This window comes from Pseudopodoces humilis, chromosome 5 (genome assembly GCF_049639895.1).
Source record: "Pseudopodoces humilis isolate 2021_Gansu_Grassland_sample_001 chromosome 5, ASM4963989v1, whole genome shotgun sequence".
Classification (NCBI taxonomy): Eukaryota; Metazoa; Chordata; class Aves; order Passeriformes; family Paridae; genus Pseudopodoces; species Pseudopodoces humilis.
This window is the reverse complement of record NC_142204.1, coordinates 31,809,363-31,836,875: the sequence shown is the minus strand read 5'-3', so window position 1 is coordinate 31,836,875 and position 27,513 is coordinate 31,809,363. Positions and strand designations below refer to the sequence as shown.

General features: G+C 36.9%; 2 protein-coding genes across 4 annotated transcripts in view; one reads left to right on the top strand and one right to left on the bottom strand.

Annotated features, from left to right (window-relative positions):
- The window catches only part of CEP290 (centrosomal protein 290), a 50,232-nt gene extending 40,083 nt beyond the window's left edge, over positions 1–10,149 (bottom strand). For all 3 annotated transcript variants that reach the window (XM_088054832.1, XM_088054833.1, XM_014248952.2), the window contains exons 1-15: positions 9,927–10,149; positions 7,798–7,854; positions 7,135–7,260; positions 6,918–6,995; positions 6,514–6,583; positions 6,235–6,281; positions 5,796–5,939; positions 5,430–5,483; positions 4,610–4,762; positions 4,082–4,264; positions 3,647–3,736; positions 3,450–3,572; positions 1,552–1,675; positions 844–1,016; positions 273–435 (exon numbers count right to left, since the gene is read on the bottom strand). In XM_088054832.1, the coding sequence (XP_087910958.1) occupies positions 273–435; positions 844–1,016; positions 1,552–1,675; positions 3,450–3,572; positions 3,647–3,736; positions 4,082–4,264; positions 4,610–4,762; positions 5,430–5,483; positions 5,796–5,939; positions 6,235–6,281; positions 6,514–6,583; positions 6,918–6,995; positions 7,135–7,236 (1,504 nt within the window). In that variant the 5' untranslated portion in view covers positions 7,237–7,260; positions 7,798–7,854; positions 9,927–10,149. The remainder of the gene's footprint in view (positions 1–272; positions 436–843; positions 1,017–1,551; positions 1,676–3,449; positions 3,573–3,646; positions 3,737–4,081; positions 4,265–4,609; positions 4,763–5,429; positions 5,484–5,795; positions 5,940–6,234; positions 6,282–6,513; positions 6,584–6,917; positions 6,996–7,134; positions 7,261–7,797; positions 7,855–9,926) is intronic.
- A 127-nt stretch (positions 10,150–10,276) lies between these two features.
- TMTC3 (transmembrane O-mannosyltransferase targeting cadherins 3) overlaps positions 10,277–27,513 on the top strand; it is a 31,481-nt gene continuing 14,244 nt past the window's right edge. The window contains exons 1-6 of the mRNA XM_005519408.3: positions 10,277–10,353; positions 17,813–17,930; positions 18,478–18,694; positions 19,787–20,005; positions 23,999–24,098; positions 24,785–24,900. Of these exons, the coding sequence (XP_005519465.2) occupies positions 18,506–18,694; positions 19,787–20,005; positions 23,999–24,098; positions 24,785–24,900 (624 nt within the window). The 5' untranslated portion in view covers positions 10,277–10,353; positions 17,813–17,930; positions 18,478–18,505. The remainder of the gene's footprint in view (positions 10,354–17,812; positions 17,931–18,477; positions 18,695–19,786; positions 20,006–23,998; positions 24,099–24,784; positions 24,901–27,513) is intronic.

Sequence of the window (27,513 nt, the reverse complement as noted above, 5' to 3'; positions counted from 1 at the left end):
AATCAAAACCAAAAAGGAGTAGAGAACCTATTCTCCTACTTTTGTCAGTCAAAGGAACCTGTAAGACAAGTTCATTCATACATTTTGTCCAAATTAATAAAAACTACTTGGAAATACTAGCAGAATATAACTTTTCTATAATATAGAATATTATATAATATAATATAAAATAAGTATTTTCAATGACTTGATATAGTAAAAAATTTCCCCTATAGAATCCTATTTCAATTTTTACACAACAAATAATTGAACATGTACTGGATACAGCATACCTAAGCGCTCTCTGAGTTCTTCATTTTCATCAAGGAAGTCATTTATTTTAAGTTCAAGTTTATTGACTTCCTTAATTAATGACTCAATCTCATGTTCTCGTATTTTGACTTGCTTTCTTAAATCTTTGATTTCAGCAACAGCTTCTTCCAAACCATATATTCCCTGTAAAAATGCCACACAGGAAGTAAGAACAAAACAACCTATAGAAGACTTACTAAAATAGATCATGAATCTTTCTTTCATCATTACACAGACACGAAAAAATGTTTTCAACCTCTGTCACTCTTCTGCACTATGCTTATGAAAAAAAGTTATTGAATAAAAAGCAGATGCTATAAATCTGTCCTTGACTACAGAGGGGCCTGAATATTTCAAAAGTGAGTCCTCCAACTACATGATCCTTTGAAGAATCATATCTTGAGCGTTCAATTACTGTTCAATAGGGAAGGGAAGCAGGAAGAGCATCAAAGTAATTTATTTAATTTTTAATTAGAACAATTAAATACAGGAGGACAAAACACTTTCCTAAAAATATGATTAATACCCTCTCCACTGTGACAAACTGCTTACCAGCTCATAGTCTCTCATTCTTTTCAAAGTTTCAACAAGTTCTTTGTCTTTTTCTCTAGCATGTGCTTCTGCCAATTCTGCTGATTTCTCAGCCTCTGTAGTTCTCTCTTCTAGCATTTTTAACTTTTCTTGTATATCCCCAATTTGGTTCTGCTGAGCAAGAGATGAGTGACCTGAAAAGAAAAACCTTGATGTTTCCAATTCAACTAGGAATTCTTGCTATCTGCCATTAATCAAGACAGAAACACTTCAGAAAACATTATAAAGGAGATTTTAATTTCCTGCTCTTTTTAATTAGGAAATTACAAGACACTACATATAAGAGGTTGGGTTTTCTTCCCCCCAACATTTCCTTCAAAAAATATTTATCATAACTGAGTGCACAGAAGGGACATCAGAATTTATTTAGAACTGCATACTATTCCTCCTTTTCAATTCTTGATGGAGCTGAGACCTTATGTGTTATGCTCTAACTTTTACAGATCAGGTGTAGTTTTATTACCCATACAACCCACTGAGGTAATTGGATAAATTTGAACTCTTCATGAATGCTTAATAAAAGAAAATTAAGAAAAATTATTAGAGACTAAAATTACTCAAATACTGCAATATTTTTTCCCTGTATTTCTAAAAAAAGAAAGAATGCACACTAAATTTGTGGTTTCTGATTTTCCTGATTTTGACATTAACACAAAATAGTCACGTTACCTTCATCTTTTTGGAGATCATATTTTAATTTCTCAATAATGAATGCATTTTTCTCCATTTCTTTCGTATACTGTTCAACTTGCTCAGTGAGCAATCTTATCTGAGCATCTCGCTCTTGCACACCCTATACATACAAAAGAAACTCCATTAAAGGCTCCTTCTTTACTGACAGGCAAACTACCAATACAGAATACTACATGGGAAGTGAAGAAATTACATGTAGCTAATACAAAACATTTTATAGAACATTAAACATACTATACTTACAAAAGAGAGTTCAGATATTATCTAGAAGTTCGGTATATAAATGCAAAGCAGGAAAAATAAAAAAGAAAGTAAAAATAAAGCACTCAAACACAGAAAAATAGGCAGCATTTTAGTATAATGATTTTAAATGGAAACAGTACTCTCAGAGTTTGCCAGTATTAGTTGAAAAGTATCAGATGATACAGGTTTCTTGCAGCTTCCTCATGAACAATTGCCATTGGGAACTGAGAGACAGAAGCTCAAGATTGCAAGGACTAACAGTCCATCATACATGACACGTGAAATGCAGACAGCCCTTCACCAAGCCATCTAACTTCTAAAAATTTGTATCTTGTTTTGGATACATATACTTTCATAGGTACACACAGACTGGAAGTGACTTCTATGTATACTATCCTATTTCTGTACCTGTACATGAACTTTGGAAACAACATAGAAAGCTTTGCGTAATTTTTTCTGTGATGAATAAAAAAGTGGTAAAAAATAAAAAAGACACTTAAAAAAAGTTACAGGCATTAATAATAATAAAATGTAAAATAATAATAATAATGTAAAAATCTCAATGTTTCGAAAAACAACTTTCAGGCTTTCTTACAAATATAACCACATTTGAAACCTGAAAATACAGAGCTTAGCAAACCAGTAAAAAACTAGATATAACCCTTTAGAATATAAACATACATCGAAGGATAGCAAGCCGAGTTCATTTTGAGTAAAAACCTCAGCAGTAACTTGATTTATTGCTTAAAATGCATGCTTATTTCCACAAAACATTTCAATGCTAATGCCATGCTAATAATGTCCCCTCACTCCCACAACTCCTCAAAAAAGCAACCTCTACAGCCATCTAATCAGCTGAAACCAAACAACTGCTTATCAAAGATACTTTCAGCTGCTTTCCTCTTCTGATAGCTAAGGCTGATTCGTAATTTAGGGTGTTTTTCTCTCGAGAATCTATCTGTACTTAGTTTGGAAGACTGCATAACAGTATCTGACCATACTGCTCAGTTTAAAAGAACCCAAAATGTGACATAAATGTCATTACATATTTACTTAAAAAACTTGAAGCAAGGCAGGAAACCATCCTAGAATCAGAGTATGCTCTCCATACAGACTATTTCAGGATTCCTAATGGATCACATTATTTTGGGGAGACGAGGAGGAGGTTATGTTTTTTAAGAAAGTAGAGACATTCAAAACCATCAAGAACTATGTAATTTTGCATGAATATGAGAGATATGCAAATTCAGCCAGCTCTATCATACAATGAACCACAGAGTTAACCAGATGAGACAAAACACAGAAAATTAAGTACTAGGTAAGACTGTTTCTTAACAAACTTAGTGGACAGAAACTAAACTGTATTTTAGAAACACTACATAATAGTTAGAAAAGATAAATATGGAAATAACAGAGCAGCTTCCAAGAGTTCAGGACATACATACAGAGAAGTTTCCTTTGTACATTGTCTATTAAACTAACTTTGCAATGTAATGAATCGATCTGTCTCATAATTCTCAAAATTAAGTACTTCATATTTGCAAGCTATGAAAGAATAAATTTATATTTGGTCAATAAGATATTTAATTAATGGTGATTTCAATGTGTGGAACATCTCACATGAACTGTACCTGCTGAAGGGACAGTATACTGTTTCTGTCTACATCAAGTTGGACCATTTTCATTTTCTCTTCCATGGTAAGTAACATTTGCTGATACTCTAGGAGTTCATCATCTTTTGAAGCTAAGATTTTCTGAAAAGAAGATAAAATACCATCAGAACACTTGAATAATTCCTAAAAAGGATTTTAAAAGCACTAAAAAATACCTTCCATTCTTCAACTTTTGCATTTACAGCTGCCATGAGTGGATCATCTTCCTCATTCTTTGCTTTCAGCTGGTCTGAAAGATCCTGAACCTAGACATGCCATTTGAATGAACATCACATTACAAAAAAGGTTTGGGCCTATGTACAAATACACTATATCAAGTACATAATATTTAACAGATTAGTATTACAACAGCAAGGGAATGACTTCTGAGAACTATGCATGACTATCATTCTATACAAAATTTTTTGTGATCGACAGTCAAATTTTAAGATCTGTACCACATTCAAAGATCACACTATTTTTTAAAAGCATTACTTTAGAGGAGTGTGTGGTTTTAACCGCATAGATAGAAAGTTTTAACTTAAGCTAAAATATGAAAACAGACTAGAAACCTAAAAAATATTTATACTAAATTATGATTCATTTCTTACTTGAAATTTGTACCGATCTTTCTCTTTTCTTAACTCATCCATAATAATATCAGACTGTTGCACAATCAGTTTCATTTTGCTATATTCGTCAGTCATCTTCTCCATTTCTTGCACTGATTCCTCAAGGTTTTTCCTCATTTCTTGGTTTTGAATCTCCAGCTTCTCATTAGCTTCAGTCAAATTCTGCAAAAATAAAGAAAACACTCATTTTAGAAAGTGCCCATCTTAATAACTGAATAAGAAAGTCTTGAAAGTCTTACACAAAATTAGCACAGAATGGAGTATTTCCCCTCTAGGTTATCAATTTCAATAAATCCAAACAGTAAATAAGACGTATCTCTCTCCCTCTCAGCAACTTCATTACCTCTGCCAAACTCATAGATACAGACTGTATGTATGACAGAACCCTACCATACTATGAATTCTCTTACTCCACATGACTTTATCTGTAAATTGACATAGTGTCATGAAAGACACTACGGTCAGTAAAGCTCCCATAGCTACTCAATAGAATGCATAGATTTTTACCTGAATTTCATCCAAATACTGGACAAGCTCAGAGCTTCTTTTGGACAGCTGTGATGTGTAGTCAGAAACCTCTCCTCTTCGTGATTGAATTGCTTCCTTTTGAGAATCTATTTGCCTCTGATAGTCAACCACATCCTGACGCAATTGTTCATTCTGCACAAAAAGCAATCCAAACTTAAATCCACTTCTTAGAGTTGAAGACGAAGTTGTTGCACTTCTAGCGAGCTAACACAAAGAGCTAAGACATGTAAAACCCATCAAATTCCTACAGTCTGTTTTTAAAAGTCTTAGAAGCCTCACCTTTTTCTTTATGTGCTTTTTCTTCATATTAAAAAGGAGGAAACAAGACCAAGAGAACAAAGCATGAAAAATGTTAGAAATTAGCTTTGCATTTGGAAGACTAAATATTAATCAATATAGAGACAAAATTAAGTAGCTTTCATTATACCTCTGCATGTATATACATACATACACATATATGTAGAAGGGTATTTTGACAAATGATTATCAAGGTTTTACCCCAGAACAATAATTAAACAAATCTACTTGGCAATATTTAAGAAAAATAGCAAAAATTCAAAACAAAAAACCCAGGCCAAGCTAATGCATAGTAGGACTATTCAAATTGAAATATAAAGACTTCATAACCTCAATTAATTACATTTTATTGGAGCAGATATACTACATATTTACTTTGCACTAGTAAATAGGAAATAATCCAAAATTAAAAATCACACCAAAAATTGTAAATACAGAAATATAGTAATGCATTTATAAAAAAAGCTGAAAACATAATAAATCAGCAATAATTTTTGCTAACCTCTCTCCTGAATCTGATGTTTTCATTTTCAGCATCTTCAATTCGAAGAGCAAGCTACAAGACAGAAAACATTTATATACATCACTGACACCACAAAGAACTCCAGAAACAAAAAAAGAGAACAACTGCAGAGCAATCCTATTTCATCAGTTTTTTATTAATTTATATATATATATAATATATTATTTCTTAATATTTTATATATAATAATATTATATAGTATATATTTATATATAATATAAATTTATTTTTATTTAATTTTTATTTTTTTTTAATTTCAGATTCAGATTTTTTTTTCAGAACATCAATTTTTCAAAATATTTGACAGAACAGCTTCTAGGGATGTCAAGCTCAAGCCCCTCTTACCTGTTCATTCACTTTCTTCTCCTTTTCCAGCTCTCTTTCTGTATCTGTTAACTGTCTCTCTTTTTGCTCCAATTGTTTTTCCAGTTGGCGGATCTCATCACGCAAAAAACGAGTATCACGACCACCAGCAGATTTTTGTGCCATCTTATGAACATAAAGATAACATTATAAATATAGTAGATATTTAAAGTAGAAAAAACTAAAAAAAAACCAAAAACAAAGCAGATACTAAGACTAAAATAAATGAGATTTTTCAAGTATATAAAAAAATCAAGTAATTATTCACCCAAGACTGCTGCATATTCAAAAAACAATAAAAAGCATTTGCTAAAATGTAAGGGTATTTCATCACTTTAAAAGACTAAATACTCGTCTAAAATTAAATAATTAGAAGACCCCACCAGAGCACTTTATACACTAACAAAATTTTAAAACGTACCTCTAATTCATTTTGAAGTTTCATCAGCTTGGTTTTAAAATTATTTTCTGTTAAATAGAATAGACGTAGTGAATTACCCAATAAGGTAAAAGACACGTAAAACAACAATGGTTAACCTAAGACTTTAAATATTTGGTTTCATCAAAGCAGTTGACTTCAGAGCAGTTGGTATTCTGTCCAGTTCTCTAAACTTTAAAAAAGCCACAAAGCAGCAAGAACAAAAACCTAAAAAACATGCTTAACAAATCATTTAGGAACAACATAAAAAAGCTTGCTTACCACATTTGGCTTGCTCTTCCCCCGCTTTTTCAACTTCTTCTAGTGCCAGTTCTACCTCTTGAGTTTTCATCTGAGAAAAGAAGCATAGCAAAGAAGAAATATTTACTACTACCATAAATTAAAAGATTGTTCCATAGACATCATGTTTAAAACATTTATTTGGGGAAATGTATTTGCATTTTCCATCTATATGTTATTCCAATTCACTTTCCACTACTAAATTCCAACAGCTACACAAGAAGGTACTCTGGTGCAAGCACACATTTAGCATATAAATTACCTTAGGAGTAAGCAGTATCTTCAGGAATGGGGGAAAAAAGAATAATTATGTTTCCATTTCAGCCAAAAAAAACCAAAAAAGAAATGCATCTGCAGAACTGAAGAAAGTAAGCCTTAATACAAACCTTCAGTAGTGACTGAGTAATTTTAAAAAGGTGTATCATTTTTTCTGGACTTTCATTTTTTAAGTCTTTCCCATCAACCTAACAAAAGAGACAAAAGTTGTTTTACACTAATATCAATGAAATCCACAAAATAAATCTTTCATGTATGTGAAGGACCAGAGAGAGTTTAGGGAAGAAGATATAATAAAATTCCCCATGCTCTCTTTTTCTCAAGCACCTTGAATATAATATCCAGCAATCTGTCGGCTAGTTCCTCTTGACGAGGCAGAGTATCTGGATCAACTTTCATGAGCTTCTTCCAGTCTAAAATGGGTGCCATATTGCAGGTATGACTTTTTTTTTCCTGGAACAAAGATTAAAATAACAGTTATCAGGTATTATCAGTGCAAACCAATTTTAAGTCAATGATTTAATGGAGGGTGGCCACTGAACAACCAGATGATTCTAATAACTGTTACACTGATTAACATTCTGTTCACATTTTGATCTATTGCAAACTAGGAGGCTATAATAAAACCATTTTTTCTTTATGTTAAAATTACATGCATACTCAATGAGTTCTTAAAACTATCAGTGAAGATCAGGACACACATGAAATCTGTATTTTAACTTCAATATCCTCTTCTTCTCCATCTCTTAATGGGGAAGAAATAAATATGCCAATGAACAAATGAACAATGAACAAACACAAAAAGCATTTAACATTTAAAACAACAAACTCTTTAGTTTGATACTGTGAGCACTGGCTTCTTGACATTCATTGTGTTAAACATCGTTTCTTTTTGATCAGAACACTTGAATTGACAAAGGACATTAATCAACTTAGAAACTGAGAAAAATCCCATCAGAAAGTGGTGGAAAGTTTTCTTCTGCTGCTTACCTACTGGTTGCTGTGGGCCACAGTGATTTCTCACACACCTGAAAGTCAATGCAGTACCTGAAAAAGGCAGAAGGGATTTGAAATCTTGGATTATTCTATTCTTTGGAGCTGTCTCTAGACTTTCCAATCAATATTTCAAAAGGTAAATTCTGCCAAGTTTAGAACAGAATATTTTTAATCTACTTATTACCCTAAATTATGAACATAGCACAAATGGTTAGGAAAAATTAAGAAATAAATAAAGCTAACTAAAATAGTAATGAAGTATTATTCAAAAAACTAATGACACAGCAAGGGTATGTATTTTATAGAAAAAAAATCAAGCTAAATCAAGAACTTCAGCAATGCTTTATGCTGACCACAATATTTTGAGATCTGATCCATCACACATCCTGTTCCTCATTCAGCAGTTTAAAAACTCAGCAACTGAAATCTCCTTCCTTAATAAAAGGCCAAAACTGGTATTACTTTCCAAAACAAATATGCATAAGCATTTTGAAAGAAGAGCTGTCAGACTCAGAAATACAGTTGTATGCTTAAGGGAGGATAAAAACAACCTTCATAATTTCTGAATATGTGAACAACTTGAAAGGTCCCCTATATTTACTATATTTCTTCAATGTTTGCTAAACATAAAACATGCATTATATTCAACCCATGACTTCACAAGGATGATACCTTATATACATTATTGCTTTTCTGTTTTGTTGTAATGGCAAAGGATAATATAAGGAGAATACTGGCACTTTGACTTATTCAGTTAATTGAATACTACTTGATTTCAGCAACATATTTGTCTAAGGATCAGAGTTCTTACGCATTTTCATTTTTTCTTAAACAATGAGATATAGAACTTCGGACTTTTAAATGCCCAACATTCAAAACTGTTCTGAAAGCAAATACACAAACTTATTACTGTCAATCCTTTCCTACCTTCCATCTCTCGTATACCTTTTTCCCTTAACTTACAAAATAATGTCCTAAGAAAATATCAGTCCTAAAATTTTATCCAAAAGGAGAGGTATCTGTACATAAACAACTGAATCAAACTTACTGGGAGACTAGCTATAGTAAGGTAGAGGGGGAAGGGGGCACAACCTATGCACAGTGCATGTCCCACAGTATACACATACTGTGAGAGAATTTATTTAATTGAAGAGTTTTTCATCATTTTTTTCATCCATTGTCCTCAACTAAAACCTGTAGTTTTAGTAAACAGATGATCCATGTAGTGAGACGCTGAGCTCATGGGTCTACAAAATGTGTGCAATAGATGGCTATTTGGTATTAGTTTCCACAAGATTTTCTGGACTTACTCAGGGAATCAAACATACATAAAACAGCCAGATGTGGAAAAGTCCAGCAGATTTAGGTAGAAAAGGAAGTCTGGAGGGTATATTCAAGTACTACCAATGCCCTGGTCTGACTACAGGAAGCCACGCAGAGCTGCCAAGCTCACATGGTGATACCTTCCCGTCACAGCGAGATCAAGCACCACTAGGAAGAGCAGTTCTTTCCCCACCAAGGTGTGTAAAATGGGCAGCACAGAATCGTGCACTCGAGGGAGACTCAGTATCAAGAAGCACCGCAGTCATACGGTAGATGTGCTCTGCTAACTCCATTTGTTTATATGCGGTAATCCAGTTTGAGATACTTTTGTTTTTCAAATTGCATTTACCCAGTAGTAGCTCTGCGAAGCACAAGATCTTAATTATAAGACCAAGACCCAACCAAGAGAAGATCTCTGCAGGATTCCCATTCTCTCCTGTTTGGCATATCCCAGCCACAGGATACAGTGACAGCACAGGATCCCTCCACGATACTGCTGAGACAATTTTGTCACCGTTTCATTCCAGCTCTTCTGGAATTAACAAACTGCCTTATTTTGCAGCCGCCTTCCCATCGAGGCGCAGCAGAGGCAGCAGCCGAGAGCGGACACAGCGGGACGCTCCTTGCCCAGCCTCAGCCCGCGCCCGGGGGCGCCTGGCCGGGACCCGCGGCCGGCCCGCAGGAGCGGAGCGGCCCCGCCGCCGCCGCCAGCCCGGCCGCTCCCGGGGGAGCGCGGGCCGCTCCAGCCGGGGGTAGCCTTTGATCTCCTTGTCCGAGCACCTCCCGCCCCGTGGCCTCACCGCTCCCGGAGGATGACGGTGGCCGCTGCCAGGCGACGCCATCAGACTCTCCCGCGGACCCGGAGACTCATGGACGCAGGGAAAGTCAGCGCTCCCGCGGCACCCACAGACAAGCCCCACGGTGCCAAGAGGGCTCTTCCAGTCCCGAGGGGCAACCAGGAGGGTAGTGCGCGATACCGCCCGAGCGTGCCGCTTGGGCCGGGGCAACGGCTCCGAGCACCACCCCCGCCACCGGGCGGACTCCCCGGGACTACAGCTCCCGGCATGCCTCTGAGCCGGCCGCACCGCCCACCTCCTTCCCTACACCCTCTGCAGGGCGGTGAGCGGGGCGGTGCGCTTGCGCCGTGTGCGGCGGCGGCGGCGGAGCGCGCGGTGGGTGGCGGCTCCGGTGGCGGGGCTGTGGCTCCGGTGTTTGTCCCGGCCTCAGGTAGGGCGGGCACGGCGCGCTGCGGCCGCGACCCCGCGACGGGCCTTGCCGGGGGTGAGGGAAGGCGGGAGGAGTGGGTCCGGTGTAGCTGCTGCCTACGGTAGTTTCGGTCCGCTGGCTGTGCTTGCCGTGCCGCATCGGTGAGCTCTCCGCGCCTGCCGGGCTGCGGTGCGGCCTCTGACTACGCCACTTGAGCAGTGTACGGGACCGCGCCCTGGCTCGGCCGCCTCCGCCGCCCGGCCTTCCCTTACCGTACCTGCCTCGCCCTAGGGCTGCGAGCAGCGTGCTGGTTCCTGCCCGGCCGGCGGGAGAGCTGCGGGACTGCCCGGATACGTGTGTGCTTTGGGGGTCGGTAGGGAATAGTGGGGGCAAGAAGGCACGGGGAAAATCACACCTAGTGATTTCGAGTAGTAGTAGTCGAATCCACTGGGTACTACTGGCTAGCAAGTCTGAGTTTTGGCAGTGATTTGATAGCCGAGAAAGTTTGGGATCCTGTGTTTTAGTTAAATGGGTGTGAAGATATCTATTCAAATAAAAAAAAGAAAACTAGTAACCCTTCCAGGCGTGTTTATCTCTTTGCATTTATTTATTCAACAGCTGTGGAGAGCTGAAATGGATTTGTTTTGTTTTGTTTTTAATGGTAAGAGAAAGGTGATTATGACGCTATCTTTCTACGTTTGTCCTTTTTTTGATTAATAATTGTTTTCAATTTTTTTGCTGTCTCTTGATCAGTGTTGATATTTAATGAAGACTGACAAAATGCAAGATGCCTTGTGCTCCTTATAGTTACGCAACTTGTTCCAGTCACAGCACAATTTCAAAGACTTCTTTATCTCAGCTAGGGGTTGGTTAATTATAGTTCGATATTGGGTGCAAAAAGCAAAAGATATTTGGTGTAGTTAGGAAACGGAAGGAGACTAGGTTATATTTAATGAATGGGTAATGTTACTAAAAATAAAATTAATTATGGTTAAGTGTAAGACAATGATTTCTTAGTAGCAGGAACTTTTATAGGTGTAGGAGCTGTCACAGAAAATAATGGCACCTTAGCCACAAACTAAGCCTTCAGGAAATGAATCCTTCTGTGGTAGAGAAAATAATCCATTGATGCTAGAATGTTTCTGTATAGGAGCTCTCTTTTTAAATCATCTTCATCATCTTAGCAAGCTGTTAATGCCAGTATAGCTATTTAATATGCATCAGCATTTTTGAGTGTTCTGTTGCAGAATCAGCAGAGAACACTTTTACTGGTAGTGAAACCATATCTGTTTTGTAATTGTGTAGTACAGCTAGTAAAGACCATTGGTGCAGAAGTAAAAAGTATTTGGATTTGAGGTGGACATGGAAACTCCAAAAGTGAAAAAAAAAGTAAAATGAAATATTAACCACACACACAATGAGAAAACATTTAAAATACAGTATGGCTTGGACTGAGTAAATTAGTTTTTCTTATGTTTTTCATGACCACACATGATGAAATTTGTGTAAGTGAATCATCTTGTAGTGGGAATATATACTTGCAGTTCTAGAGCCAAGAAATTATTTCAGCTCCATAGTGGATGGTTTGACCTACTCTGATAGAAGAGTTAGGCAACCATGTTAAATCACAGCTTTGATAACAGTGTGCCCTTGCAAAGACCTAAAAGAAAAACCACCGTGGAAAGCCTAATGGAATGTTATTTAAAGTATACAAGAAATTGTATACAGACCCAGCATGCTAAGTACAGACGGAGTAGCAGAGTCTGAGGGCTGTATTTTCAGCTTATACCTCACATGTAGCTTTTGTTCATTTATTCTTTGGAGTAAGCATGCAGTTTCTGCTGTTGCATTTCTGGAACACTGAGTGGTGTTAAGTGTTATTTTAGAGACACTGTTTTTGCATCAGTGAAGCCACCAAAGATATTTTATGTAGTTACTCTAAATAGAACAAGATTATTTTGTTACTCTTTCAATGTAGCAAAAAGCCCTAAAGGTTTGACATTTAAATGCGAGATTCTGTTACTGACTTCTTAAGTTATAAAGTGCAAGCTAGACCTGTGTGGTTTGTATTTCAACTGACTTGTACCAGTTGCATTTAACAAATTGAAGCTAAACCACCAGCTAAACCAGTGTCTTCATCTCACCCATTTTAAATTGCATTACATTTTGTTCCTTGTTTGTACCAGAGTAACCTAGAACGTCCCAAGTGTTAGTTGAACTGCTTGGTTGCCAGCAAGTTCTTTTTGGATGGGAGATCTTTCATCTGGCCTGCAACGTGTGTTCTAACTTTGTATCAGAACTGCCTGTGTTCTTCTAGTTAATCCTTCAGAACCACATGAAGAGAAGGCTGGAGGCCATTAACTTCCCGTGTAGTGAAGAGTATTTCGTAGTAGTCCCATGCCTCTTGATCTGGTAGTGAAAACCTTGCAGAAGAAGGTTTTCACAATAAAACTTCTCATGTTGTATTTATCCTGTTTCAGGATCTCAGCAAGATGAAAGGGGAATCCAAGCATATTTTGCATTATTTGTCCTCTCATCTTCCTAAATACCTCTTGCCTTCTAGATCAGATTCAAGCCCAGTCATTTAAATCTCAGCTGTGCATCTAAGTTGTTTCATATTGGAATTAAACCTTGGAGTGGCATTTTTAAGAGTAGATAAAGGTTTTATTGGAAAGGCAAAACAGAAACAAAATGAGGATCTCTCTGTCCGTAAACACTTGTAAATCAGCAGAAAGAATGTTCAGTTTAACTAAAAATAAAAATAAACAAAGGTTAGCACGTAGGCAATACAAATTAGGACATTAGCAGAGCCTCAGAAGCTGAATTAGAATGCTATTTTTAAGTGGCTGTGCTACTGGTTTGTATATATCTCTGCTGATATGCATCAGTTCAGCTACCAGCTCTTACATTAACTAATTGGTCACCTGTTTAAAAATAAGCCTTGGAGTGGTTTTAACAGCTCTTAATTTTCTTCCACCTTTGTTAATTTGAAGGTTTTCTGTGTGAACTGTACATAATGTTCTAAACAGTTTAGAACCTTCAGTGATTAATAAAGTTTATGTCTCTAGAGTAAATAAATATCCCGTTTTGCCTGATTATGTCTCAGTAAATTGGCATAACATGTTGTTATTAATGCCTTTCAATCCATGAAAGTACCACTACTCATAGAAGAAAAATATTTAAATGTATGTTTAAGTTTATGAAGTTTGATAGTCACATGCGTCTAATGCACAAAAACATATTTGTTCCTGCAAGGGTCTTTTAATCTAAGGTGGCAGATAGCTAATTATGGAGTGCTAAATAGCTTCTGCATGTTTTCAGGATTGCAACTGTATTCTTGCCAAGATACACACTTGGCAATTTTTTCTCAATTTTAATGGACAGAAAACGGCTTCTGCAGTCCCAAATTTCCCAGATGAGAATACTCTTAGAACATTACTATGCATTTTTTGTGACAGGTTTTCTTATGCAGACTACTACATCTTGAAGCATGTAGCGTGCTAAACTGTCTGTAGTGTCCTGGATTTGGTAGCAATAATTGAGAAATATTTTGTTTTCTAAACTCGTAAAAGTGCTTTGGCTCTTGGTTTTTTGTCAGTGCATTTTTTTCACTTTTGTGGGACTTTCTTACATTTCACTCTTGTCTGTTATTCTTGAAGACTGGGTGAACTATTAGAGGGATCTCAAGAAGCTGGAAGAGGAAAACTGTGTGCCTTATGAGCCAAATGGGCTTGAGAATTCTGGTTCTCTTCTGCCCTTTCCACTTAATGTCTCTGTACAAACATGAAAATGGTACAGTGCAAAGTGCATATTTCTGTTGCAAACAGCCTAAGAAATTTAGTCCAATGATAGGCTGTTTTGCACTGCCTTGGTATTCTTTTTTTTACAGTTGACTCTCATGACTACTGTGCAGTTTCTGACTCTCAAGGCTTACCTGCTGCTTACTGTTTTCAGCTGTATATTCTTCACTACATGGTCAGATACTGTTGTAAATTAAAGCATCCAATAGAAGTCTTTGTAATAAAATATGTGAAGTACATGTCTGTCCTGATTTCATCCAGTCAGATTGTAGCTCTGTGGCTGTGCACTAGACCACAAGCTGGCAGTCATACAGCCCAAGGGTTGGTTAAGGTATCTCAGGGGCAGTATTAGAAGCTGTGAAAGTAGCAGGTAGGTGAGATGAAAAAATAACTTGAGGGGTGGTCATTCTCTTTGCATGTTTAGGACTAGGCAGTGATGTGGTTCTCCCTCAAAGCAAGTCTATTTTAAGGAAAAAATTGTTAGGCAGCATTTTGCAGGTGTTTATCAAATACATTCAGCACTGGGAGTGAAGTAGTGACACTTGCAAGACCATACTTGGGTTGATCAACATGTCAGTTGGGTAAGAAGGATAACATATCCACTCACATGAGCAGCCTAGTCATACCAAGGCTTCAGCAGCCTCTTGCACGTCTGTGATTTGCAAGGTTCTCAGTCTTATATACTCCTTATATGACTTCTTACTTTCCAACATCAAACTGATAACAGATTAGTTGGCATGAAAGTAGTTTTGGTTGCCAAGAAGCAGTTGCTGTTTTCCATTGAGTTTAATGGCAGGCATACTTTTGCCTGGCTTACCAACTACAGATGATCTTTTATAAACTTCTGTTTTAGTTTTGCATTTTCAACATGTTGATTATCATTGCAGGTTTGGGGCTTTCAGTGAGGGTGGACCTAGCTACAGTAGCAGATAGGAAGTAGTAGTTCTGATGGCAAGAATTCCTCAAAATCTGCATTGTTATGCTAACATAAAGGACTGCAATTGGGTTTTTTTTCCATATTTATGCTTTGAGTCAGCAAGAGCATTAAAAGTACCCTGTAATCAGAGCAGGTGGAAAAAATGTAATTTTCCTAACTCTGTGTATCTTTACAGTATATTTCAGGAAAATAAGACCTTAGGATGCCAGAATGCAAGTTGGACATAGTAAAGTACCTGTGCTGCAGTTTTGTGCAATCTACAGGTTGTATGTGGCCTTACATTTCCCATTTTTCTCTTTGTGGTTAGCCTGGAAGCACAGTGCTTGAATATGGGGACTTGACCGTATTTCCATTGTGCTTGTTTTCAAGACCTAGTGCTTTAGCACACAACTAGAATTTGAGAGGGTGTGATGCTTTAGAGGTTACCAAGTTTGGTGCAGTTCAAGCAGTATGTTATGCGACTTGTTGCTAAAACCAGAACAGGGCATTTTGTTGCATATATTCATTGCTTACAGTAAATTTAGTAAAACTGTCCAGGATTGCCTGGAGTGTCTGTGACTCAAATGCTTGTCTTAAAAGACCAAAGTACAGCCATGTATTTGCATATAGTTGTAATTGTATCCATGATTGACAAGTGCATGTAAAGAAGGTGAATTGCAAACAAAAATTTCCATGTTAAATGTGAGTTCTCTGAAAAGTTTCTCTGATGGTGAGCTAGCCACTAAAACATGAACTTTAGTTATCTAATATCGGAATTTATTTATGCTTGAGAGTTCCCTTTCATTCAAATGAAGACAATATTTTCCATACAAACTGGCATGTAGGTAAGTGGAGCTCTGTCAGGGAGCAGCATAGTCAATAGTGATGTAGAGTGTGGAGTTCTGAGTGGAAGGACTATTAAAAATTCAGAGCAAAATGAAAGGCTTGTGAAAGCATCAGAATGACCTAGGATTAAGGGATAAATAAAATAGATGTTTTGACATACTTTTTCATGTGTGGAAAAGTGAAAACCTACTAAAAATTGAAAGAGCTAATAATGAAGGCTGGTTAAGCTTTTCATTTTGATAAGACACAATACTTAGGAATAATTTGGGGTTTTTGCTAGTTGGGTAACAGTAGCTGTTTCTGAATTAGTGTTGTTAAAGAATTAGAAATCACCAGAACCCTACTGACCTAACAATGCCTTTTCTTAAAGGTTGAATTTAAATAAATGTTAGAGTTGGTTTTGTGTGGTAATATTACTATGTCACAGCATTTAAAATAATAAGGGCTTGTATGTTGGAAAATCCTGACATATTTATTGGTCCTTTCCAGATGTCACTGCTTTTCAGTAGAATTAGTGAACTTAAAGAACTGTTCAGAAGCTGTTGCAAAAAAGGAATTTCAAATTCTGGCAGGGTAGAAGCATATGTTTCATATCCACCTTCTTTGAAGGGGGAAACTAAAAAAGTGTGAGTTCAAGTTCAAAAGTGGGCTGTCATTTCATGTATTGCTGTAGCATGCTTGGTTTTCTTTTTTAAATAAGATTTCTCTGGCTGCCAAGAAGACCATAAATACATTCAGTTTTAAACTTAGCTTAGTGTTTTAAACTACTCGGATGGAGCCCATGGCAGGGGGATTTGAACTAGATGATCTTTAAGGTCCCTTCCAACCCAAACCCTGTATGATTCTATGAAAAAGATGTAGCAATATCCTTCAACATTGTGGAGGGGTTTTTTTACTTATTTTTGTTAATCACAAAGGTGGTGGCAGCTTTAAAAAAAGCTTTCTAGGTTGAAGTAACATCAATAGCCAGTGCTTCAAGTACTACAAAACCTTAACTGCCATTATGTGAAGAACACCAAATGGTTTGGTTTGATTTCTTTGAAATCAAAGTCCTAGTTTTTAGTTTAGCTGAACCTGCATCTTGTTGCACGTGTATTCCTTCCTGTACTAACTGCTCCTTTGCCACTAGCTGTGGTAATGAGTGATTGTCATGCTCTCAGGTCTACACTGCAAACCACAAACAAGATCACCTATCTAGATCTCTGTGGCCTGTTTTTAAGAGTTGAAGAAGCATTTGTACAACACCCTCAGGCACATTATGTGATTCTTGGAGTTGTCTTGTGCAGGGCCAGAAGGTGGACTCAGTGATCCTTGTGAGTTCCTTCCAGCTCAGCATGTTTTATGATAAATCTGAGCACAATTTTAAAAAAACCCAGCAGACCAAAGAAAAAAAAAAAAAAACAGGGTTTAGGACAATAAAGCAGACTGTAGCTTTCAAATAGTTCATCAGCTTTGATGTGTGAACTGTGATAAACATAAGGCTTCTGTGGATATGCATTTTCTGGCTAATATTAGCTGCTCTGTGTCCTAATAGATGCTCTCCCTCTACAGGTTGGGGGAAAATACTTTTGTTCAGTCAGGTCCATTTTCTCAAAATGAAGCCAATGTTTGGTTGTCTGTGGCTTTTCACTATTTTTGGTCCAAATGGTTTTGCAGTTGTCTATGCAGTGTCAACCAGTGGTCAAAAGAAATACCTTTGACCTGTAGTTTCCTTCTTACTCTTCCAAGGCAGAACACTATTTTTGAACAACCCAATGCACAGTAATTTCACCTTTTGATCAGTTCACCCATAAAATATTTTGTAAATAATCATAAAACTGCTGATTAATAATTTCTAGGGCTTAGGAAGTTTATGCAAGATGAAGGAAAATAATAAAAAATAAAATTTGTTTTGGGTTTTTTGCATGCTATTTTTTAGACAGTAGTCTCATGAACAGTCAGAGATATCAGCGCAATTGGCAGAGTTGAGGAAAAAAAAATGACCTTTTAGTGAACTTCTACAAAGAATGCAAATGAGCCTAGTGTGACCTTCAATGGTAAGTTTAGCTTTTTATTGTTATTCATGTCCTATATCTGTCCTTGAACCCCTGTGTTTATGAAATTCTACAAGTTTCTTGTTTGTTCATCAGAATGTTTGAAGTTTGGTTAAGTTTTAATTGCTTTTGAAATATTTTGAGAAAGACCTTTAAACCAAAATCCGAAAAATAAATGACACACTATCTGCCTTTGCTAACTTAGACTTTTGTGTATGTTAAATTACTCAGGATTCTAGAAAACTTGTTTTTCATAGTTTATCAGTTTGCAGCACTCCCTTGAGCTGCAGGGTTGTCTGCTGAAAACTACTTCACAATTTATTATCAATGCTTTTTTTTCTTTCCCCCAAGTAAAACATGAAAAGAAGCAGTGTATCCACCTTGTGTAAGGCATTTTAAGGGTGAGATATTTTAATAAGAATATTTACTTTAAATACTAAACTATGTTACATGTTTAAGAGGAAACTTTTCTCTTTTACTGACTTTTAGGTCAGTCAGTACTCAAGTTTACTTGAGTAAAACTACTCAAGTTTGTCTACATATGTTTCAGCTTTTGTCCATGAAACCTCCTAGAGAAGATGGCTGACGTAAGCCTGAAGGAAGCAGCACTAATAGTTGGTGTGGTGGCAGCCTGCTACTGGAACAGTCTCTTTTGTGGGTTTGTTTTTGATGATGTTTCAGCAATTTTGGACAATAAAGATTTGCATCCTTCTACTCCATTAAAAAATCTGTTTCAGAATGACTTCTGGGGCACTCCAATGTCTGAGGTAAATGGTTTGTGAAACACTTTGAAACATTCAGGAAATTGAAAAAAACCCTTCCACAGTGTTTTTACACTTATTTTTCCTAATGTGCTTTTAACGGAATAGCTTGGATTTGATGGAATTTGGTGGTGTTAGTGTTTTGTACAATAATATCAGGAACACATGTAGCTTATAGTCTTTGCCTTTGTTCCATAAAAAAAGAAGATAATGACGTTGTACTGACAGCACATAGCTGCAAGATGTTATTTCCTATGTAATCGCAATACCAAAATTGAACAACCGACCATTTTTTCTCCTGCAAAAGTTAGATGTTGACATACAAGGGTATTTATTTCTAAATGCAGTCTTAAAGGAAAGATAACGCTTAAACAACAAAGCTTGGAATTAGGATATTGAATACTTTAAATTTATTTAGGTGTGTAAATATATATATGTATATATACACATATATGTATATATGAATTCAGAGTTTCTAATTTGTAACCCATATAGAGTGGCTATGTATAGTCTGAAAAACTGCATTGGCATTGAAGCTCTTGGTAAACCGTTAAATGACAATGGCTAAAGGATTTTGGTACAGTTTTAAAAGTCACTCATGGTGTTATTGCTGAGCAAAGAAATAAAAATTATTTCCCATTTGTATGTTCTCTGTTTATCAAGGCATTCCACTTTATAATCTTTTCTTATATTCATAACCTATGGGGTGAGTTCCTTGTGGCACACTATTTGCTAGTTCTACAAATAGGCTCTGGTACATAATTTTCATATAACCCTGTAACCAAAGCTTCCAGATGCCATTTAGTTCTGTATTCATTGAGGGTTAAGTAGGTTCCTAAATTCCACCAGTAAAGTTTCAAATAGTACTTTTTAACATGTTTTTACTGGAAAAAAAAATCCTTAACCAGGTCTAGTGGAAAAGAGGATTTTTTTTTGATTTTTTTTTTTTGGGCTAGTGATTTTCATATCTTTATTTTAAAGTAGATGCCTGACAGTAGAAGGGGATTCACATCTGGAGTGGTGTTTAGAAAGGTATTTTGGAGTGAATGTTACTTTGTAAGTTAGTGGTGACTAATTTATTTATTTATTTTCTTTCAGGAGAGGAGTCATAAGTCTTATCGTCCCCTCACAGTTCTAACATTTCGCTTAAACTACTTGTTCAGTGAGTTAAATGCAGTCTCCTACCACTTTCTAAATCTGGTCTTCCATGTGGTGGTTTGCATAGTCTTCCTCAAGGTCTGTAAGCTCTTCCTGGACAACAGGAGCAGCATAGTTGCATCCTTGCTCTTTGCAGTGCACCCAATACATACTGAAGCGGTAGGTACAGCTGTGGTGTGCTTAATTTGTTTGAGTTGTGTTAATTAAATTTCATAATGTGTATATCTGCTTGTATATATATATATATATATGTAACTCCAGAAAGTGTGATTTGACTTATAGTTAGTCTTCCCTTTGCAGTGAGTGATGGAAGTGACAAATTTTCATCCTCAGAGTTGTTTTATATTACATGCAGCTACTGGAAAATAATTAAAGAAACATGAATTTAATTACTAAATAATTTAGGCCTCTGCTATGCACATTGGCTTTTATGACTTCAGTTTACGTAGACATTTGTGTTCTGTGATGATTCATCCAGTATCCTACTTTGCAAATACTATGAATGCCTCTTCATTCATTTCCAGAATCCCTTGTGGCTAATCACCATGTCTGTTCTGTCTGCTTTCTCTTATGTCAATGTGTCTGTCTCAGTGGGACTTTCTCTAGGATTGTTGTTGCTATGCTATAGCCAGCTTAGGCCCAATTCTGTTTGAGCCTTCTACCTTTTTAACATATACTATATAAGGAAGAAATAAATTTCTCTCCTCTTTTCTTTGATTCTGAAGGAGTTCTTTACTGCAATTTAAAAAAAAAAAAAAGCTTTATTTTTGCAAATTTTCTGGTTATATGCTTTTTAATGGCCAACCAGGCTTGCAGTGTTGTGGAGGAAATGAAGTCTTGTGATCACCATTCATTAGATTTATTTCTGCCAGAAGATCTGATAAAGCAGATTTGTGGCATTATCTGCTGTTATCTCTGCTCCCCTTCAATTTGCTTTCCTGGATTTCAGTATACAGGTGTTTCAAAGCCATCTCTTGTTTTATAATATCATTAGCTTATTTTCAGAAAACTAAAAATTTGACTCTTTTTCTTCTTTGTAGGTGATACCACTTCATTGCGTGGATGGGTTTTTTTTGGGTGGGGGAGGGGGAAGCATAGTCTTTTGATTTTAATAAAATGAGAGGGGTTTGCTCTTAGTTTATGTTGTATATTTCTTGGTCCGGATTTGTTGGGTAAAGAATTTGCACCTCTCTTATTTGCTAATAGTACAGATCCCTTTAAGCAATAATTAAGAAGCTTGCATCCATGTAATTTGAGCAAATTTTACAGGAATTGAGTTGATAAAGTTGGCTGTTATTTAATCTGCTAATATGTCCTTGCTAGAAGTTAATGGAATGTTTAAAATGCAGAAGTTAAGCACCTAAAAATTTCTGCTTACTCCAAAGCACAAACCCCCATAAAAATTTGGATAAAATACGGATTAAATAAAATAAATTCCTTTAGTTCACTTGGTTTTCTGGTTCTTCGAAAAAACATGCTTTAAACTGCCAAATTTGTCTTTGCCCCTTTGTATTAAACACGGTAGGATCTTTGCAGCAGCATTAGCAAGTTGCCAGTGACTTACATTAGTGGCTCACAGGTTAGATCAGCCAGTGTAATTTTATCACTTTTATTCCAAATTTCAGTGATTCTTTATTATGCCAGAGCTTTCAGATTCTGCCCGAAGTAGCAAGTAGCACAGATACTTCTAGTACTTCGCTTCGAAGTCAGTAAAAAGTACCGTAATAATGCTAGGGCCCGTCGTGTAACAGAAGCCAGTTGTGTAAGGCGGGGCTGCGGAGGTGTGAAGCGCTTTGGCGAAGGGTGTGCAGGGCCTGGTGTCGGCCACCTGAGGGCACTGCAACACAAGGATCGCTGCAGCGTGGTGCTGCCTGGAAACTCTGTGGGACTCAATTCTGCTTGAATCCCCCTGCTGTTGTACTTAGGTACTCAGAGAAGAGTCAGATAAGGGCTTGTTTTCTTCCTATGCTCACCTTTTGCAGTGCGTAAAAAGGAGAGCGAGTGGAAGCTTCCTTACGCAGAAAAGAGGAGCTAATGAGATGTATGTTAGGACTAGGGGGTTTCTATATCTTTTATAATTGCAAAGTATCTGGTCTTAATTTCCTTCAAATTAATCTCCTACTTATTAGTCACCTGCATAAAAGTTTGCAACAGCAGATACAATGCATTAATATTTCAACCCTTTGCCTATCTTACAATAAACAGATTTTTCCTGGAGAAGTTATCAGAGCCAGATAAGTAGAAAATAATTTTCTGCTTGAGTTGAGAAAGAAGCTACGCTCTTGCAATGGTAATATCTGTTTTTCTGAGGAAGAATTTTTTAGGAAATGGGTTGAATAACAGCATCATGGTTTCATTTGTCCTTTCTTTACAATTCCAGTTCAGTCTTCCTAAGTATTTTGCTACTGTTCTGGCCAGAATTCCTTAATTACTTGCAGGAAAATTTTGCAAAAAATGCACCTATATAAGCTGAAAGATTGTCTATCCTGGGGACACATAATTGAGGCCAAAATACCAAAATCACATAGATGTCTTTGTAACTATTGCCTGTGCAGGTCTAGTGAATTAAAATACAATATTCTAGCTGGATTTTTAAGGAAATCACCAGCATGTGACTGGTTTTCACCCTACTCTTCCTTTCTTGTAGTAACTTTCAATCTGATCTTCAATTTCACTAAAGTTTAGCAAGATTGTGTAAACTACCTTTATATCTACAGGATGTCAACTAGCCTTGTGAGTGCTGGAATTTTCTCTCATAAGTCACGTTTGTATCCAGAAATAGAACCTCTCTTTCGTTGGCAGTCAACTGTGGAGGCACACCAACATGCTTTGTTAATGTTCTCTTTCAACTGATCTACGGATAAAGTTCTCTTTAATGTCTTAATGCTAGACAGTTTTGGAATCCAGACCAGGAATCTTAGAAGCATCTTAAGATATTCTGGAAACAAATACTTAGATGTTCTTCAAAATATTAATCCAAACTGGTGTCTCACCAATTGTGAAACATACTTTGTACGTGATTCAGTGAATCCTTTGGTAACCGTACAGAAGTTCCAAGAGAAGTACTAGAGTAAGATTTTAGATTCAGATTAGAATGCTTTTCTTTACACTGTGACCTTGGATACTGAGTTACTTTCTCATTTTATGCTTGCTGGATCAGTCATGCTTGACCGAGAATGTACTAGCAATAAAATTTTCTAGCTGAGTCCGGATGGTAAAAAGTCAGTTTTCAGCATTGTCATAGTTAAATCATGAGCTATGTGGTTTCCTTAGCTAAATATGACTATCTACCTCAGGACAGCATGCTATTTTTCAGCTATTTTACTTGTAAAGATTGGGAAGCAATCACAGGCACTACAGGAGAGGACAAGTGAGGAGGAATGGTAGTCCTAGAAGGTACTATAATCAACACACTGGCTAGTGCGAGAACCATGAGCATAATGACCTGTCTTCCATATACAGTTTCTCCTTACCGTTTTTTGAAAAGAGTTTTTGAAATGGGAATGAATCTGTATTTCTTGGGGGACTGAAACAAGTCTCTGCTGTATGCGTTTTAACGCTTATCTGAATTTCATAAAATCCGCTCCTCTCTGTCATCAAGGGAAGAGAGATTGCCATTGAACACAGAGGCAGAAATGTTGTTGCGTACCTTAGCTTTCTCCTTGTCCATTGTTACCAGTTTTTCAGCACTGTTGACATGGGGAGGTATACCTCTGACATTCCTTTTGTGGTTAAGCTACCTGTGGAAACCTTTCTTTATGTCTTTACTCTTTATGTCCCTGGCCACGTTCAGCCTTGGCCTTCCTCACCCCATCTCTGCACAACTGATCTTCGTCTCAGGTTATTCTTCCCAGGTTACCTGTCCTTGTTTCTGCTGCCTGGGCATTTACTTCTTTCACTTCAGTTTGACCAGCAGTTCTCTACTCAGCAACACTGACCTCCTTACCCTGTTTCTTGCTCCTGGGGATTGGTAACTCTTGTGCTCTATGGAATACTTCCTTAAAGATCTGCTAGATTTATATAATAGTAAATATGTAGTAACATATAAATAGCATACTTAGATTACTAGTAAAAACTCAACAAACACTATCTTAAAACATCAAATAATAATAAATATTAAATAATAATTAAGGTTTTTCTTTTATTTTTCAGGTAACTGGAGTTGTGGGCAGAGCAGAGCTTTTATCATCTATTTTTTTCCTAGCTGCTTTTTTGTCATACACAAAGTCTAAAGGGCCGGATAATACCATAGGTAAATGATTGACAAATAGAGATATAATTTAATTTTTATATCATTGATAAAAACACTCTTAAAACCATAATAGTGGTGTAGTGGTTATTCACCAAGTGTGTACCAAAACCTTTTCAGACCCAAGATACCCATGTAATACTACTTTCCATTATAAATTTAATTTTTTTTCCAAAGACTTAGGCATTTCTTTAATTAATTTATAACACCTGCCCTAGGGAATTCTTACACTGACTTTTTTAAGAGGAAGTGTGCTGAGGTGCCTCAGATGGTCAGTCACAAGCTGCAAAGCTTCACTGCAGATAAAGGAGGCTTCCCTCTTTGCCAGACTCAGATTGACATAGTGAGAAGTCATGACTCCCTATAAAGTATTCAATTTGAAAAAGTGGTCTGGTGATTTAGGAACTACTGATATATTTTGTTTTACTTATTATAAATTAGTCTTTTACCCTTCATTTATTTCTTTCAATTTAAGGGAGGCAGTTTTAAAATAGATGCATATGTATTATTTTCTATAGAGTATAACTGGTCATTTTTAATAAGAAATTACATACTAAACAAGTTTACAGAACATGGCATATTCAAACATGAGGAGCCAAAGCCTTCACTTTTTAGGTTAATTTCCTTTATTAAATGTTTGTGTTTTTTGTAAGATGGAACATTTTCAATAACGTCTTCTTTTTTTGCAGTGTGGACTCCAATTGCAGTGACTGTATTTCTAGTAGCTGTTGCAACACTGTGTAAAGAACAAGGAATAACAGTGGTGGGGATATGCTGTGTGTATGAAGTCTTTATTGCTCAAGGGGTAAGCTGTTGAAAAATAAAGTGGATTTCTGTTATGAGACATTAAGTACTTTGAAACATCAGCACTGATCTTTCTCCGTTAAGGTTAACCCAATAATTCTGTTATATTTTTCAGATTTTTTTGAGTCAGTTCATGTTTGATGGTTCACAGTGAGGGAATCCAATGGCCTCCAAGTTGTCCTTTACATGCCATGTAGGGATGTTACCAAATATATTCAGTAAAGACTTGTCAGGTCTTAATGGAAGTCTACGGTTTTTGCTGACAGATTTGCAAGTCCTAGCATGTAACAGTCTTGATTAAAGCTTGAGGTGCATAAAGGTGGGGGATTATTTATTTTTAATCCTTGTAGTAAAAATAGAGAACACCTTCTATACTGTCGTGGTTTTAAACCAATAACTAAGAAAATTACTTATTTCTTGCTGTGAGATATGGATTAGAACAAGAGCAAAACAGGTATAAAACTTAAAAGGGAAAAAAAAAGAAAGTTTATTGACAAACTACAATAGGAACACCAGAATAAACTTCCAGAAAAACCTTTTCATCCCCTGACTACCCACTATTCCCTTGTTCACATGACAAAAGAGACAAAACCTTTGGAACTTTGATGGTTAAAACAGTCCCAATTCTTGCTACAGTCTTTTCACCAGTCTTTATAGAGAAACAGAAGTTTCTTCCTGTTAATTTATGGAGTTTTTCACAAGAAAAACTATTTTTGTTATAGTTTTCCATTGCTCTAATGTTAGCTGCCCAGAGCTGCTGTTATTAGAGCCCACTCCTCCCATTTTCACATCCCAAGTGTGTATGGGCCATGAGTCTAGGGATGGGATTTTTAAGGATAAGTTATTCAAAGGCAAAAAGTCTTCTTCATCTGTTTCCGTGAGCTTCACCAGAAAACAGTTTTCTCATTGCCTCTCAAGGCTTCAAATCTTCCAGCACTTCACTGTACCATAATTACTCTACTTTTTACTCAAAATTTACACTTTGAACACTCTATTCCTCCCTATATACTGTCATGAATTAAAGGAGCGTTTTCAAGACCTTATTGTCCATTTCCATAGTTTTAACAGAAAGATATTTCAGCTTAATTAAAGCATCTTCTTAATTCTCTACCTTTTCTTTTCTTTCCTGTCACTAGTAGTTTATAAAGTCTCTTTTCATGTTGATCACTCTCTTTTCTCTGTCTGGATAAAAAGATTAATCCGCAAGTCTCATCTGGGAAATGAAAGAGTTAAAATCTTGCCCAGGCTGTTGTAGGTAGTTCTGTGGCCCCGGCCGGTGCAGGAGCTGGAGCCGTCTGCGATGGAAAGTTCCTCATGGCTGCCCTGGAGAGTGCAGTCGCCGCGCCCAGCCCGCTGCAGGCCCAGAGCCCTCTCTCCTTCTTCACTCAGCAGTCTCCAGTGAATCCAGCCACAGCAAAAAACCTGCAGCCGAGCCAGAGATCGGCTCGGCCCGGCCCGGCCGGAGCCCGGAGAAAACCCCCTCCATAGGGCCCGCATCCCCCGGCCGGGAGACGCTGGGCCCAGCCCAGTCCCCGCCCGGCCGCACGGCCTGGGCAGGGAACGGGAAGCCTGGGGCTCTGCCGCCCTTCCCAGCCAGGAAAAACAAAGAGAGCCGAGAGCTCTGGTTTTACACTTTAAGGTAGGGTTCACAAGTTGATCCCACTTTTCAATGGCCTAAACTGCTGTCAATTCTCAGCAATGACCGATAATTGGTCAGGAGAAAAGACGCCAGGCAGATCCCAGCAACTTAAACTTTCTTAAAGGTAAAGTAACTCCATGACATATACAAATTCATTTCATCATTTTCTATTGAGAAACTAGATGTTTTAGAGTAGTCCTATATGAGTAATATTCTTAAGAAATTTGTTGCTCTAAGAATACCATTTTCTGATATATTTCATTTTAAGCATTGATAAGCCTTTAAATTAATAGTAACTTTTCCTTAAAGAAACAAGGTTTTTCCTGTAATTAAATAATTCTAAATTTTTAATAATCAAAATAAATGCTATTTTTAAAGTAGCATTGCATATTTTAAGAAAATTTTATAGTTGTTATTCCTTAATTACTTGCAGGAAAATTTTGCAAAAAATGCACCTATGTAAGCTGAAAGATTGTCTATCCTGGGGACACATAATTGAGGCCAAAATACCAAAATCACATAGATGTCTTTGTAACTATTGCCTGTGCAGGTCTAGTGAATTAAAATACAATATTCTAGCTGGATTTTTAAGGAAATCACCAGCATGTGACTGGTTTTCACCCTACTCTTCCTTTCTTGTAGTAACTTTCAATCTGATCTTCAGTGTCACTAAAGTTTAGTAAGATTGTACGATGTAAATCAGTTGAGTAGGAAAGATAAAACCCAAACTGAGGCTTTTTCTGAAAGCACAGGTGTCACATGAACTAAGAGTTTTATCAGTCCTCAAAAACTTTTCAGTTTCTGTAGTTTAGCCAACCAGTATAAGTGAAGCTATAAATCAACAGCAGCAGAAGTCATGAAGATAAAGGGAAAGAGGTACACAGAGAAGAAATAAGCTTGTGGAAAGGAAAACTGTGCGATATTATGATGTTCATGAGGCAAGGAGTGAAGAATTACTGCTGTAGAGGCATAAAA